Below are 15,160 nucleotides of genomic sequence, written 5' to 3' on the forward strand. Positions count from 1 at the left end.
AAAGGAGGCGCGGAAAGCGGCGGTGCCGGGGCGCCGGAGCCGAGGCCTCCCTCCGTCCCTGCCGTGCCGGCACGGCAAGCCGAAACCCCCGCCGCCACCTCGATCCTTCCGTTTCCACTCACCAACCTTCCTTTTTAAGCGCTCTCACTCCCTGTCCCCCCGCTGCTGCGCCTGCGCTCTCTGCCTCTCCTCATCAGTCGCCTACCGGCCGACGCGCCGCCAGATCTGCGCGCCGGAGGATTCCGCCCGCCGAATCCATGGCGCGGCCGCTCGGCCTCGTCCTCGTCCTCGCGCTCATCGCCGCCGTATCAGGTACACCTCCTCTCCCTCCCCAGTCCCCGCCTCCCCTCCTGCTGCCAGGATCGATTCCCCTAGAATTACTTGCCGGAACCATACGCGCCGGCTGCCGCGGAAATCACCACTCCCTGCTCTCAACTTTCGGTGCTGACGGTTGGCCGTCTTGCTGTTGCAGTGGCCCTGCTCCCTCCTGTCAGCGCCGCCGCTGACAACGACGGCTACGCCCACTGCGAGGGGGCTGTCAGGGGCTGGGCGGACTCGGCTGGGGAGGGCGACGATGGCGCAGACAAGCTCAACCTCAAAGATTTGCTCTTCTTCCTCCATATTCCTAGAACCGGTGGCCGTGCCTACTTCCACTGGTACGTTTTGCTGAACCTGTTCTAACTGTCAGATTCGTCCTCATACACGATTGTGTTCTGCTGCTATAAACTTCTGCTTTTTTTTTTGGCAGCTTCTTGAAAAAGCTGTATACCACTGCTCAGGAATGCCCCCGTTCCTACGATAAGCTGCGGTTCGACCCAAGGTGAGAAGAAAATTTTGTTCTCTGTTTTGCTGACGACTGTCGTCATCTAAGTTTATCTTGACACTTCATGCTGGCTAGCCAAACAAACACAAGAATGGCTAACGACACATATTTCTGCTATAACTCAACACTGCTTCTATGTCAGCCATCCTGATTGCAAGCTGGTTGTAAGTCATGATGACTACAGCTTAACTTCCAAGCTGCCAAAGGAGAGGACTTCCGTGGTGACGATACTAAGGAATCCAGTCGATCGCGTGTTTAGCACCTATGAGTTCTCAGTTGAAGTTGCAGCCAGGTTTCTTGTGCATCCAAACTTGACGTCTGCAAAGTCAATGACCACCCGTCTGTTAAAAAAAACACGCGGTGTAAGTACACTGGATATATGGCCTTGGAAGTACTTGGTTCCATGGATGAGAGAAGACCTTTTCGCCAGGGTATGCTTGCTTCCATCTTTAAAGTGCGATTCCATCTTCAGATATAAATCCAGTTCAGTTGATGTGAATGGCTATGAATGTAGACTTCAGATATATTTCGAATTAGTTAAGACCCAGCTAAAGTATGTTGTTTCAATTGCATATGCTCTTGCAATAAGTTAAGAGATATTTTTCATCTGCCAGCGAGATGCTAGAGGAATTGACAATACGCGAAGCAGCAACAAGGTTAATCCATATGATGTGGACGACATGGCTATGCCATTACACCAGTACATCAATGACCCTGTTGCCCATGAAATCATTCATAATGGAGCTACCTTTCAGGTATGTAAGACTTTGTCCCTTTGGTATGTCTCAACTCCCTTTGGTATATCTCAACTTCGGTTACTGCATTCATATGTATGCCTTTACGTTTTTACACACTTTGTTGTATCGTGCACTACAATTGCTTGCACCCCCTTATATTAGTCCTTTTGGCTTTCCAACAAAATATGCTACTCCCTCCTTCTCATGAAAGTTGTCTTACATTTGTCTAAATTTGGATGTATCTAGACACTATCTAGTGTGTGGATACATCCAAATTTAGGCAAATCTAAGACAAGTTTTATGGGATGGAGGGACTATATTAGTTGCTGTGCTTGTAAATAGGCAGTTTGATCCATTTGGTCAAGTATCCACATCTTCTACAGGCGAAAACCAGCATGTATAAGCTAAATATTGAATGTCTATATCCCCACTATTTTCAATGAATGTGTTATTGTATATATCCCCACTATTTTCGGTGAATGTGGGGCCATTGCTAAGATATACTCCTACTCTACATCGAACCTATTATTAATTGTATATATATACCCACTGTTTTCAATGAATGCGTGACCATTGGCTAAAGTAAAACCTTAGAATGATGATGATAGACTATGCAACGGAACATAATCCTCGCAGTTTTTGGCCCTGCAGAACATTATTAAACTCACTTTATTCATTTCTGCCAGTTGACAGGTAGACAAACTAAGCACTTGATAAGGCGTAATTCTGAAGTGAAATGGGTTGTGTGTGCAACCACTTTTTATAAAGCACCCGTCTTTCTATGATGTGAAAAAAACTTAAATTTTTTTTTTGTCTAGAATAACTTCAACAATTTGACCCTAAGTGGGCATTTTTTCCACTTCTGTGATGTATGTGTTGTGTCTTCGGCTCCTTAGTTTCACTATGACCTTAAAAAATCTGGCTGCTAATTAAAGTTGCTTTCCCATGTTACATTGGCAGGTTACTGGGCTAACAAATAACTCTTACTTTGATGGAGCACACAAGGTTCGGCATTGTGTTAGAAAGCACCCTGATCTTGGTCGTTTTGTGCTTCAAGTTGCTAAGGTACGCACCAAAAATCAAATAGATGAATTAGTGAAAAGCTGCTTTCATGTGCACTCCATTGGCCAAGATCCATAACATTCCTTCGCATACAAACATCCTTGCTGTGTGCATTGTGACTGATCAACTATGTTCTCCAGCAAAGGGAATATAAGCTGGATGCCAGTAACATTTACTTTACTGCATTACATCAATTTAATAAGCCAAGGTAGATTTATATTTGTTAAATACCATCATTTTTAATCACAGAACAGGTTGGACCGTATGCTGTACGTAGGACTTACAGAGGATCATGAAGAATCCGCGAGGTTGTTTGCTCATATGGTAGGAGCACAAGTGCTTTCACAGTCTGGAATTTTGAACTTGGATATCCAGGAAGATCCACCCAGTGGCACCGGTATTTCTCCATTGTTACACATTTGCAGAAGTCATGTTCATGTTATATAGTAGTCCCTCCATCTCCTATATTTTGGTTGTAATAACATCTTATATTATGGGACAGGGAGAGTTTCTTCTTAGATTGAAGAGCAACAATCCATCAGTTTTGTTTCTGTTATATCTGAAAAATGTAAAATGAACAAGAACAGTTCCATGAATCAAGTAGCAACAATCCATCAGTTTTGTTTCTGTTATATCTGAAAAATGTAAAATGAACAAGAACAGTTCCATGAATCAAGTAGCTATACGTAAGTACATAACTACATTTTTGTGGTACAACCCATAAAGTAAGGCAAGACTGCAATACTAGAGAGTTAAATGTTCGCACATAACAAAACAATACGGCCAGTTGCAAAAAGCAGTCCTAAAAAGACAGCTGCGTATGATTCAGCAATGCTGGCCCAAGTAGAAAGAAAGCTCGGAGGCAGCAGTTGCAGTATATATAAGCCATGTTTTGTTTGAATTTTGAAAGAGTAGCTCCTAAAACTGGACATTATTACCAGTATGTTTTGCTGCATGTTTGAATAGTTTGGACAGGAAAGCAGTATTCTTATTGGAACTATATTCATGAATCATGACATGAAGAGACAACAATGCTTGTAGTACTTTTTTCTCTGCTCTTAGTGTGTGTTGCTCCATTTTTCAGATGTACTTGTGCAAAATCAAAGAAGATTGTTCTAATTTTTATCTTGTTCTCACAGACCCTCACTCATCCATGCTGGATCAAGAGGATGAAGAAACAAATGAACATATGGTACTGTGGTGGCTAGGATTTACATTTGAGTTGTTTGCGGGTAATATGGTTTGAATATTTATGGCTGTATTAACATTATTATTATTCTGACAGAATAGCACTGATGGTTGGAGCAGTAACGATGCTCTGAACACTACTGACGATGATCATGGGAAAGGAAATGTAATACAACTACTCGAAATGTGCAATTATATGCACAGTCTATCCGTTATTGTCTTGCCATCTTGATGTGATGTTATTGTTGATGCCAGATGACTGTTGGTAAATTAATGGAAACTTATGAGAGTTGCATTGCCAGTCTACGGAAGTCCCAATCAAACCGTCGCAAAATATCCCTTAAAAAGGTTGCGGAGGCAAATTTTACTAAGGCGGTGAGTTCGAAAGGGGACTGAAATGCTTTTACTATGGAACTGTTCTTGTTCATTTTTCATTTTTGCTATTGGTGTTGAAAATTTTATTATACATACCTGAATGTTCTCCTCCCATGTGTCAGAACTGAGAAACATTTACACATGAAGACCATAAATATTAACATACAAATTTATAACATATTTATTAAATGCTGTCATGTATGGTTCAAAATTAAGTTGTTGTATCAGTTGAAATCTGTGAATTCTGTGTTGGCTAACATATTGTTCTGTTTCCTAAATATTCCCTTAATTCTCTGTAAAGTTTTGTAAAAATCTAAAGACTACCTGGTTGCAGGCACGGCGTCAGGTACCTGAGGCAATTCTGAAGCAAATTATCTCATTGAACAGCCTTGACATGGAACTCTATGAGCATGCTAAGAGTATTTTTACACAAGAGCATCTTATGCTAAAAGGTCAGCAGTCGGGAGATCAAAAGGTTACACAAGAACATCTTATGCTAAAAGGGCAGCATCCTGTGGTGGTGCAAGACAAACAGTCGGCAGCTCAAAAGGTTTGGTCAACCTCATAAATTCATTATAAACGATCCATGTTGCTTGGATCTTTCCTACAAGAATTCAGAATCCTGGAACCTCTTGTTTTGTTAAAGCATCACAAATCAGTCATTTCTATAAAAAATCATAGTATGTTCACATAAATCACCATTGTTAACATGTTACACTAGGTTGTGCTTCCGTCCTAATTGATATAACAGTACAGATATTAAATTTCATCAATAGGAGACGAACATAGTACATATACACCTTTGATTTTAAACAGTTTGCGTCAGAGTATGTCCAAGACATGTTGGTACTTCCATTACGATGTTAGCCTTTCTGATTAGATCTTAGCTTGCTTCTCAATTATTATTTCTGGTTTAGCAATGCTGTTTGGTAATCTTACCCCTTACGTGTGTTTGGTCATCTCTTTCAGGACTGGATAGATACAGTCTGTGATTCCTGGAATTGCTCTACCTGGAAGGTTGTCGCTCTTGGTCTAGGGATCTCAGTGACCACTGTTTTTATTGTGTTTGCTGTAACGAGTAGAAGAACATTAAAACTTAAGATTTGATGATGATATTGGGAGACAACCCCTAGTTTCTTTATGTACAGTTTGGATGTTGCCCAGGGATCTAAATTACTATTCTTTCGGGCAAAAATGTTCACATGTCTCATAGAAATATGTAGGTGGGACGGGCGTGCCTGCAAAGCCTGCCTCCCACGCCAGCGAAACCCGCTAATTCCTGTTTATGGCATCCTGTTTTGCGCCCACTAATCCCGGCTTGTACCACGAGCCAACGAGGCATGCAACAGCTACTAGCTAGTACTACTCCATCCTAAGGCTTAAGGTTTATATTTTTTTCAGAAAGTCAAACTATGTTAAGTTTGACTAAATTTTTACTAAAAATCATTTACGGAGTACATGAAAAGTACAAAGTCAATATCATTAGATAGATAATGAAATATATTTTCATATGGTACCTACCAAATATCATATTTGTTTATAAATTCTTCAAAAAATTTGGTTAAACTTTACTTCGTTTAACTTTCTGAAAAAATATAGATCTTAAGACTTGGGATGGAGGTAGTAGTAGATAGTGGGAACAAGGCTTCCATGTGGAGGTCACTCCATTCTTGCGCCGATTGCATATGGGAACCATGGGACCCAAGTGTCCCATCTCCTAAGAGCATCTCTAGTTGTGTTCCGCAAAGCGATTTGGTGCGCGCTGGACAAAAAAACGTTCCCAGCAGTGTCCCCTAAAGTCGTTTTATGTCCGGCGCCCCCCGATACGGTATCCGGTGCCCCGAGGCCGTCCCAGCCCCACAGGGGACGCTCCGGGCACGCCGGACACAACGAAAAGCGAGGCGGGGTCCTACATGTCGGCGAATATTTCCATAAACCGTTGGTTCGCGCCTTTTTTCTCGTCGCTCCTTCCCTCCCGCGCCTCCCACCCCTCCGTCGCCGATGGATTTGTCGGCCGTTTCGACGGCTGATCTCTTCTGAGAGTCGGCACCGTCGTCGCGGCTGGCACTCTCGCCAGTCGTTCCACCGCCGCTGCTTCGCCAGCGCGTCCCAGAACGCAGCGTCAAATCGGTCCCACCTCCGTGCACACAAGGTGTTCGACGACTTGCCATGTATACGCGATTGGCCGCTGTTCGTTGCCTCGTCTGCCGCGACGCAATTTTAATCATTCATTTTGCTTCAGACATGGATATAATGACGAGATGCTTGCCCTACTGCTGGAGGACGAGCAAGCCTTCGACGACGACCTCCGGGAGCATTTACTGATCATCGCGTCCCTCCAGGACGTGCTTGACACCGAGGCGGAGAAGAGGAAGAGGCCGCGCCGCGCATGATCAAGGCCGGGGAGAAAGAAGTCGAAGCCCCGGCAGAGGATGGAGAGGCATACCATGCTGCACAATGACTACTTCGCAGATGAGGCAACACATGCCGACAATTTTCGGCGCCTGTATAGGATGAGCAAGGGTCTGTTCATGAATATCCTCCACGACGTTCGAGAGTTCGACCCCTACTTCAAGCTCAAGCACGACGCTGTAGGCGTTGTTGGGTTCTCGTCGATTCAGAAGTGCACGCCGCCATGAGGATGCTTGCATACGGAGCACCTGCCGATACACATACACCTGGGCAAAGTTCGGGCCGGGCCGGGTTTTGGGCCAGGCTTAAAAAAGCCCGCGGGTAAAAAGTCAGGCCCGAGCCCGGCCCGACCGTCGGGCCTGTAAATTAAGCCCGAACCTGGCCCAAATGAGCAAAAAGCCCGGCCCGGCCCGAGAAGCCCGGCCCGATCAGGCTAAAATGCACAAAATTGAAGGCCCGAACCCGGCCCGGCTCGACGTTCGGGCTCAGATTTCAGGCCTGAACCCGACCCGAAGTGCAAGCCCGACCCGGCCCGGCCCGGGATTTTCGAGCCGGGTCGGGCCGGGCCGTCCGGGCCGGGCTGCCCATGCCCAGATGTAGATACACAGGACGACTACCTTCGCATGAGTGAGTTTACTGCCATTGAGTGCATGTACAAGTTTTGCCGAGCTGTGTGGAAAAGTTTGGCAAATACTACTTGAAAGGGCCAACTGAGAAAGAGACTGCAATGATCATGTCACAAAATGCTGCCAGAGGATTCCCTGGAATGCTTGGAAGCATCGATTGCATGCACTGATCATGAAAGAACTACACATTTGCTTGGCAAGGTATATACAAAGGGCGTCATGGATATTGCAGTGTGGTGCTTGAAGCTGTGGCAGATTATGACATGTGGATTTGACATTCTTTCTTTGGCATGGCGGGATCACATAATGACATCAACGTGTTGCAGCAGTCTCCGGTGTTCAGCAGACTAGTGGAAGGTCATGCTCCACCATGAAACTATGAGGTTAATGGCCACCAATATACCAAAGGCTATTATCTAGCAGATGGTATATATCCAGAATGAGCCACTTTTATCAAAACAATCTCGAATCCATCAGGTCAGAAGAATTCCCACTTTGCTTCGTGACAGGAGGCTTGCAGGAAGGATGTCGAGCGGGCATTTGGTGTGCTTCAAGATCAATTTGTAATTGTCCGGTACCCTGCTCTAAGCTGGTCTCACGACCAAATGTGAGAGGTGATACAGGCTTGTGTGATCATGCACAACATGATCATCGAGGATGACCGCAAGAATCATGCCAGGACACATATTGGTCCATATGAGTGTCAGGGACCTCTTGCAGAGGTTGATTATGAGTTGCCTGCATATTTTGCTGTTTTCCTCGCCATGCACGCAGAGATCCGTGACAGCAATGCTCACGAGCAACTTCAAGCTGATCTCGTTGAGCATTTGCGGAGGATCAAAAAATTATCAGCAAATGCCGCGGCACCTTGATCTAGCCCCATTTAAGCCCTATTTATTTGTTTAGTTGTTTTATTGTTTGTTGTATTTTAATTTGAAAACAATCTCCGCAAACATATTTATTTGTATGCTATATTTAATAAATGGTTGTGTTTTCTTGTTTGGGGTTGGCGTTTGGGGGACGCGACTGGGAAGCGACGTCCCCCAAATGCGGCACGAACAAAACACGTCCCCCAAACGATCCAGCGCCGTTTGAGAAACGGTTTGGGAGACGCGACTGAAGATGCTCTAATATCCTAATAATCCCGTTTGGTCCATGGCTTTGCAAGATGTTGACCGTGAGTGGATGAGCCTTGCTCCAGTACAACCCCTCATCTTAAACTCAATCAAGCCCATGTCCCAACCCATATTCAAAACCTGGTATGCCCATACGTATTTTTTAACCTTTGTCCCACACAGGTGGTATAACACAAATCCATCTTCTTCGCAATCGCAAGACAGTTCGGTCGAATGCAAGACAGTCCAACGTGGATAACACAATCATCGTAAGATAATTCAGCGTGATACCGCAAAACAATCCGATGTGGACACCACAAGACAATCCATCGTGGGCACCGCGATACACTCCGGCCATTCGCCGTACTGTCCGACTGCTCATCGTGCCGTCGTTCAGCCTGCACGCCACCGGCAAGCACCTATGAGGCCTTACTGATGCTTGTGTTGGTTAGTGCCGTCTCGCTGTGCCTCATAGCCAGCTAGCACCGCCTTGGTGTCCCTCCTGCCCATCGGGCACGATTGTCACCGCTTGGAAGAGTCGTCGTCGATGAGCTCGCATACGTACACTCGTATCTATATGTATACTATATATTTATACAATTTAGTTGGGTCATATGTGTTTTGTACAGGAATGTATACACATTTAATATTAATGACGAAGAGGTATCGAGCAATCTTAGCTGTCCTTATGTTTGAGTTTGATTGAGTTTCCTCTAAACTAGTTTAGAGGAAGGGATTGTATTGGAGCAAAACGCCTGAGTGAATTCGTTTCAGTCGTAGTTGCATGATCATCCCATACACGAAGTTCTCAAGGTTAATGGATAAAACAGTTACACTTAGCTGGTAGAAACCGGTTTTTCATGGGTGTGTAGTTTATTGGGAAAAATTGTAATCGAAATCTTGCAATGCACATTAGGATGCTTAACCACGACCAGATATAATAAAACTGCCAAGATATGCAAATATCGCAATAATCTAAGATAAAACTGCGGTAAAACTACTTCCTTCGGTTCAGTTTATTAGACATGTACATAGTTTAAGATAAACTTTAATTATCATTTTTTGCCAACAAAAAATAAGATATATATAATAAAAATTATAGCATTGGATACATATTCAAAAGATGTTTCCTGATATAATCTTTATGGCGTATAATTTATAATTTGTTGGAAAAAATTCATAGTCAAAGTTCATGTTACTGTGTGTGTGCCTTGTAAACAAAACTAAGGGAGTAGTCATAATGAGAAATATTATATACTAGTATCATGCATATGATACTACTTTTAAAGACCACCCCTATAATGCATAGTATTTATAAGTTAGTATCATAATTTTATTATATTTAATGTTTTATAGAATCTCAATGCAAATTTATGTATATGATGTATTTGCCATCTAATTTTTTAGTTTTACGTGCTATGAGACCGTATCTACCTATGATACCACTCTCACATCTCTCCTTATTAATTGTTATGCTTCATCAAAATTTTGTTATACTACCTATAATACTACTCCTCTAGCTAGTCTAATCAAAGCAGATATAGACATTTGGGATTTCTATTTTCGTGCCCCTGCTTCGTTAGTTGTACTCAGTTTTCCCCAGCTCGTTAGTTTTTCCTCAGTTTTCCCCTCCCTCTAGTTTGAAACCCCTCGAAGACGCGGGTTGCCGTCGGTCGAGGCCTTACCGTTACCGTGAGGTCGGCTCCTCGCTGACCGTCTCGTGCCGACGGGTGGATCCATCTACCGCCGACGCGTGGGCCGTTTTATTTCCTGATTGTATACGCGGTGCTGCCAATGACAAATGGGGCCGCTCTATGGGGCTGCCGCAGCCAATGACCGAGTGGGTCGTCTATTTATTTATAGAAAATTATATATTGCCGCTCTGTGGGGCCTCCGCAGCCAATGACCGCTGTGGTCGTCTATTTTATTTAGAGAATATAATATAGAGCCGCTCTGTAGGGGTCGCCTCAGCCCATTTTCGCAGCTTAATCTAAAGTGACTCTTATGCTAAACATTGTGCATCCCGACGTTGACCTAGCAGTGGCGGCGAGCATAGCCGTTCTGACCATGCCGATATCGGCATCGGCATCGGCATCGTTTGGAGGATGTGGTGCTCGAATAATAGTGGAAATGCGATATTATTTTTTACATGCATAATATATAGAAAATAGCTAGATCTCTAAATCGATGCATATGAAGCTACATATATATTCTTGGTCATAATCCCCTTAATTATCTAAGGGATCCCATTATCTAAAGGGGATGGATGCATGGCTTCACGTCGTCGTCGCTTTCATCGTCGGCATCTTCGTCGTCCGAGTAGTAGTACCTCCCGCACATTGTTCCGTCGAACACCTTCACCGTGAGCACATCATCGCCTTCATATTTGAAGTGTACGAACCAGCCGAAATCCACACCGTGCGCGATGGCGAATTTCTCCCAGCCCTTGTCGAGGTACATCCGGCCTTGTCCGTCAAATAGGACCTCCACGGTCCAGAGACGAGGACCGCAGTCAGCTGCTCGCAGATACACCTTAGCTGGCTCCTTGCCGTCAAGATAGTCCGCAAATTTTTTTGGGATTTCCTGCAAAGAGATCGAGCGCCGATCGTTTGAAATTAGGGAACCCTTGAAATTAAAGGTTTTTTAGAACATGCCCATAATTAATCACATGCATCATATATGTGGGAACGCGTACGTACCTTCTTGACCAAAGGGTCTTCATAGACGAAGATGAAGAACTCCTCTATGATCAATGGCAGTGTTGACGGTGGTGGTGGCAATGATGATGATCCACTTCCCCTTCCCCTTCCCCTTCCCCTTCCCCTTCCGGTCCGCGTCCGAGACGTGGAAGCCATGGCAATGGATAAAGTGTATGTGAACGAAAAGAAGAGAGAGGCAGTAACCTATTGACACAAGGGATGGCCGTGTGGGTGTTTATAAGGGAGAGATGACCTATAAGGGAGAGATGACCGTTGTAGGGTTTACACAATAAAATAAGGAGGAGATGACCGTTGTGGGGGTTTATACACAATAAATTAAGGAGGAGACGACCGTTGTGGGGGTATAGTTTATCATTTTACCGTGAAAAGTAATTCCTAAAAGGAAAGTAATGGCTACAAGAAATCGGTGATGGTTTATCGTTTTTTGCGTGAAAAGTAATGGGTACAAGAAATGGGTGATGGTGTATCATTTTTTGCGTGAAAAGTAATGGCTACACGAAATGGGTGATGGTGTATCATCTTTGTGCGTGAAAAGTAATGGCTACAACAAATCGGTGATGGTTTATCATTTTTGTGCGTGAAAAGTAATGGCTACAACAAAATCGGTGATGGTTTATCATTTTTTTGCGTGAAAAGTAATGGCTACAACAAAATCGGTGATGGTTTATCATTTTTTTGCGTGAAAAGTAATGGGTACACGAAATGGGTGATGGTGTATCATTTTTGTGCGTGAAAAGTAATGGCTACAAGAAATCGGTGATGGTTTATCGTTTTTTGCGTGAAAAGTAATGGGTACAAGAAATGGGTGATGGTGTATCATTTTTTGCGTGAAAAGTAATGGCTACACGAAATGGGTGATGGTGTATCATTTTTGTGCGTGAAAAGTAATGGCTACAACAAATCGGTGATGGTTTATCATTTTTTGCGTGAAAAGTAATGGGTACACGAAATGGGTGATGGTGTATCATTTTTGTGCGTGAAAAGTAATGGCTACAACAAATCGGTGATGGTTTATCATTTTTTGCGTGAAAAGTAATGCCTAAAAAGAGTTTATAATTTAGCTCGTGAAAAATAATGCAGAAAACCAAACTTTGCGTGAAGCTAACCGACGACGAGAGAGAGAGAGAGGGTGGTGGCCCCGACCGAGAGAGAGAGATAGGGTTATCCTGCCCGTTAGATCATACGATCAACGGTCGTCGGGCACGATCCGCGTGACATGGGCTAGACCAATCGGGGCAATGTTGGGCGTCCGTGAGAGTTTGTGAAGGGAGAGGGCAAAACCGAGTAGTATCAAGAAACCAAGGGCAAGTGAGTAGTAAACGAGACTAAGGGATTCAAATATGAGATTTAAAAAATGGAAAATGCGTGTTTTGTACAATGAAACCCATCTTGGCCTACCTCAAACTATTTGCAATACAAATCTACATGAGTGTGAAAATTATGGTCTCATTCAGACAAGGTATGTTTTGGGGAAAGCTGTTTTGGGTAGGGCTTATTATGGAAAACCATGCACCTTCATAGCTACTAGGTGATTTGAGAAGTGGCAATTTGTGGTGAAACTTGATTTATCTACGATTTATCTATGATTTGAGAAGTGGAAATTTGTGGTAAAGACTCCATGAGTAAGTGCCACTCCTTTTCGGAATTTTTTGCACATTAAATAACTCATTTAACTAGTTAATCCCATTTGTTGACTCTCTCGTTGACCAGCCACTTGAGGGTAAAACTGAGTATATTGCACTAGCCAGCATTAGCACTCAAGGTGAAAACCGAGCATACAAAAAATGCTAGTATATGACTCGAGGGTATACATGAGTATATCTAAATTTCCAGGGTTAGACTCGAGGACGCGTGTTGCGGTGCGAAGTGGAAGACGTGCCATTGTTGACGCGTGTCGCGGTGCGGACGTGGAAGACGTGCCATTGTTGACGCGGGTCGCATTTAGGACGCGTAAGCCCCTCTCTCCCTCCCTCTCGCACACGGTACGTCTCATTATCGCTCACGCACGAAACCACCCCTCTCACGTCCCATCAACTTCTCCAAAAACCCCAACCGCCGTACGAGCCCTCCCCGGCCGGCGATGGAGAAGAAGAATGCGCCGGCGGCCATCGCCCCCGAGCCCGTCGCCTCCGAGCCCGTCGCCTCCGAGCCCGTCGCCTCCGAGCCCGTCGCCGCCGAGCCCGTCGCCGCCGAGCCCGTCGCCTCCGAGGGCGGCGCATCCGAGGGCGGCGCATCCAAGCGCGGCGCCTCCGTGAACCGGGCCGGTCTCACGGCTGACGGACCACTTCACAAGATCGGCGAATGCTTATTGGCGAAAGAGGAGTACGTGGACAGCTACTCGCTATGAGGCAAGTCCGTAGAAATTGGCGCTCAGGTTTACTCGATCCCGACGTGCACCCGCACGAATGGATCATGCTACACCACGCCCTTCCACGCGCCGCTGAGTTCACCTTCCTCCATCTCGGCACATCCCGCTACGTCACCATAGATCTATCTCGCAGTTCGTGCAAGGTTCAAATTCCTCGGCTTTTCCCGTGGCGTCACCATAGATCTTATTTTCAATCTTAGTGCTGAATGTTATCTTTTCAATATATTTTAGATTCTACTTCGTCGGCTTTTCCCGTGGCGTCATCGTGCTTGCCCGGAAGAACCCACCGCACAAGATACGGCTGCTGAACCCACTCACAAAGAAATCGAACACGATGTTTGAGGCGCGGATGCCATCTCGTTTTTCTGAAATCGGTCGCCGTTATCAAATCCCCGACTATGGTCTTCGTTGCCACACATTACCCGCCGGTAATTGGTTGGGTCGATGAGAGCACTCCAACTAAGGATATAAATGAAGATGGGGATTGGGGAGAAGGAAGATTTTCGATCAAGAACCATGGTTTCCGTTGCATTACCCCGTTCAATGGTGAACCGTATGCGTAGCTGCGGACAATTTTGAGATCGGAAGAATAGTGTGCACCAATATACGAGTTGCAGCAGCCGCGCGAGCACTCGTCAAGATGGAGACACTAATTTCATTTCCAGAACTTGGACGTCGAAGTTCTACCTTGTGAAGTCGGATGGTGATCTCGCTGCTTGTGTTGTTGGTCGGCCGCGGCTTTGGCGGGCAAACCATTGGTGTACCGTGTGGACACTCGGAGCCGCTCTCTCCATCCGGTCACTAACATTGGCAGTAATGCCTTCTTCGTGAATTATATCCGGTGTATCTCCGTCGACACCAGAGTGTACCCGACACTTCAACCTGGCAGCATCTACTACACGGATTTGGGTTATATCAGAGCGTACTCTCATGATACAAATGCCTGGGATGAGTGGCCACTACGTGTGGATAGAATAGGACTCTACGGTTTGAGAAATGAACACGAGGCCATACCGTTTGGAGGATGTATTGGCCTCACACTGCAGACGGAAGGAGTTCAATAAATATTTCCTTGGGGAATTGCACGAATGGAGCGACGGAGAAATATATGAGGAGGAATGAAGAACAAATTCATTCATCCTAATCTTCTTGTTGTCCATACATTGCGTGCGTGATCTTGTATATTTTTGCAGCTTAGTTTGTCGTGAACATTAACAATGTTATTGGCTGCTTTTGGCTGCTGTATGCAGTTTACCTATGTATTATACTTAGTTTCTGCTGTGAATTTATCATATAATAGCTTCTAGATTTGCTACTAGATTTGCTGCCATATTGGGCAAAAAACGAGGGCCAAAAGGCATAAATAACCCCAGAGATTTGCTACTAGATTTGCTGCCATATTGAAGAAAGACAGAAATAGAAGCTTCTCTAGATTTGATACTAATTTGGTGAAAAAGACAGAGAGAGAAAGAGGGGAAAAGGTGCTCTTAAAAATGCCAATTTGGGCCGAGAGAGACAAAACCCAGCTCCCGCTCACGTGCAACCAAACGCTTCTCGTCCTGTCCCACGCGGTCCCTTTCTACCAGCCCCACGCGACGCGGCCCCACACGACGCGGCCCCACGGACGACGCGGCGCAACACGTCGGCACAGTAACGTCCAAATAAACGGATTCCTTCCGTCTGAGCTCCTTCTGCGGGTCTTCAGACAAAGGCTAGGGTAAAACTGAGGAAAAA

At 45.0% G+C, this 15,160-nt stretch overlaps 1 protein-coding gene across 1 annotated transcript; it reads left to right on the forward strand.

Annotated features, from left to right (window-relative positions):
- Nucleotides 1-257: 257 nt before the first annotated feature.
- On the forward strand, nt 258-5,326 carry LOC124705595 (protein-tyrosine sulfotransferase-like). The gene is made up of 12 exons (XM_047237307.1): nt 258-305; nt 376-656; nt 749-820; nt 966-1,254; nt 1,438-1,578; nt 2,521-2,625; nt 2,872-3,019; nt 3,762-3,814; nt 3,908-3,976; nt 4,066-4,185; nt 4,520-4,735; nt 5,155-5,326. The coding sequence occupies exons 1-12, from the start codon at nt 258-260 to the stop codon at nt 5,290-5,292; spliced, it is 1,680 nt and encodes a 559-aa protein (XP_047093263.1). The 3' UTR covers nt 5,293-5,326.
- The last annotated feature ends 9,834 nt before the right edge of the window (nt 5,327-15,160 follow it).

Source organism: Lolium rigidum, chromosome 1 (genome assembly GCF_022539505.1).
Source record: "Lolium rigidum isolate FL_2022 chromosome 1, APGP_CSIRO_Lrig_0.1, whole genome shotgun sequence".
Lineage (NCBI taxonomy): Eukaryota > Viridiplantae > Streptophyta > Magnoliopsida > Poales > Poaceae > Lolium > Lolium rigidum.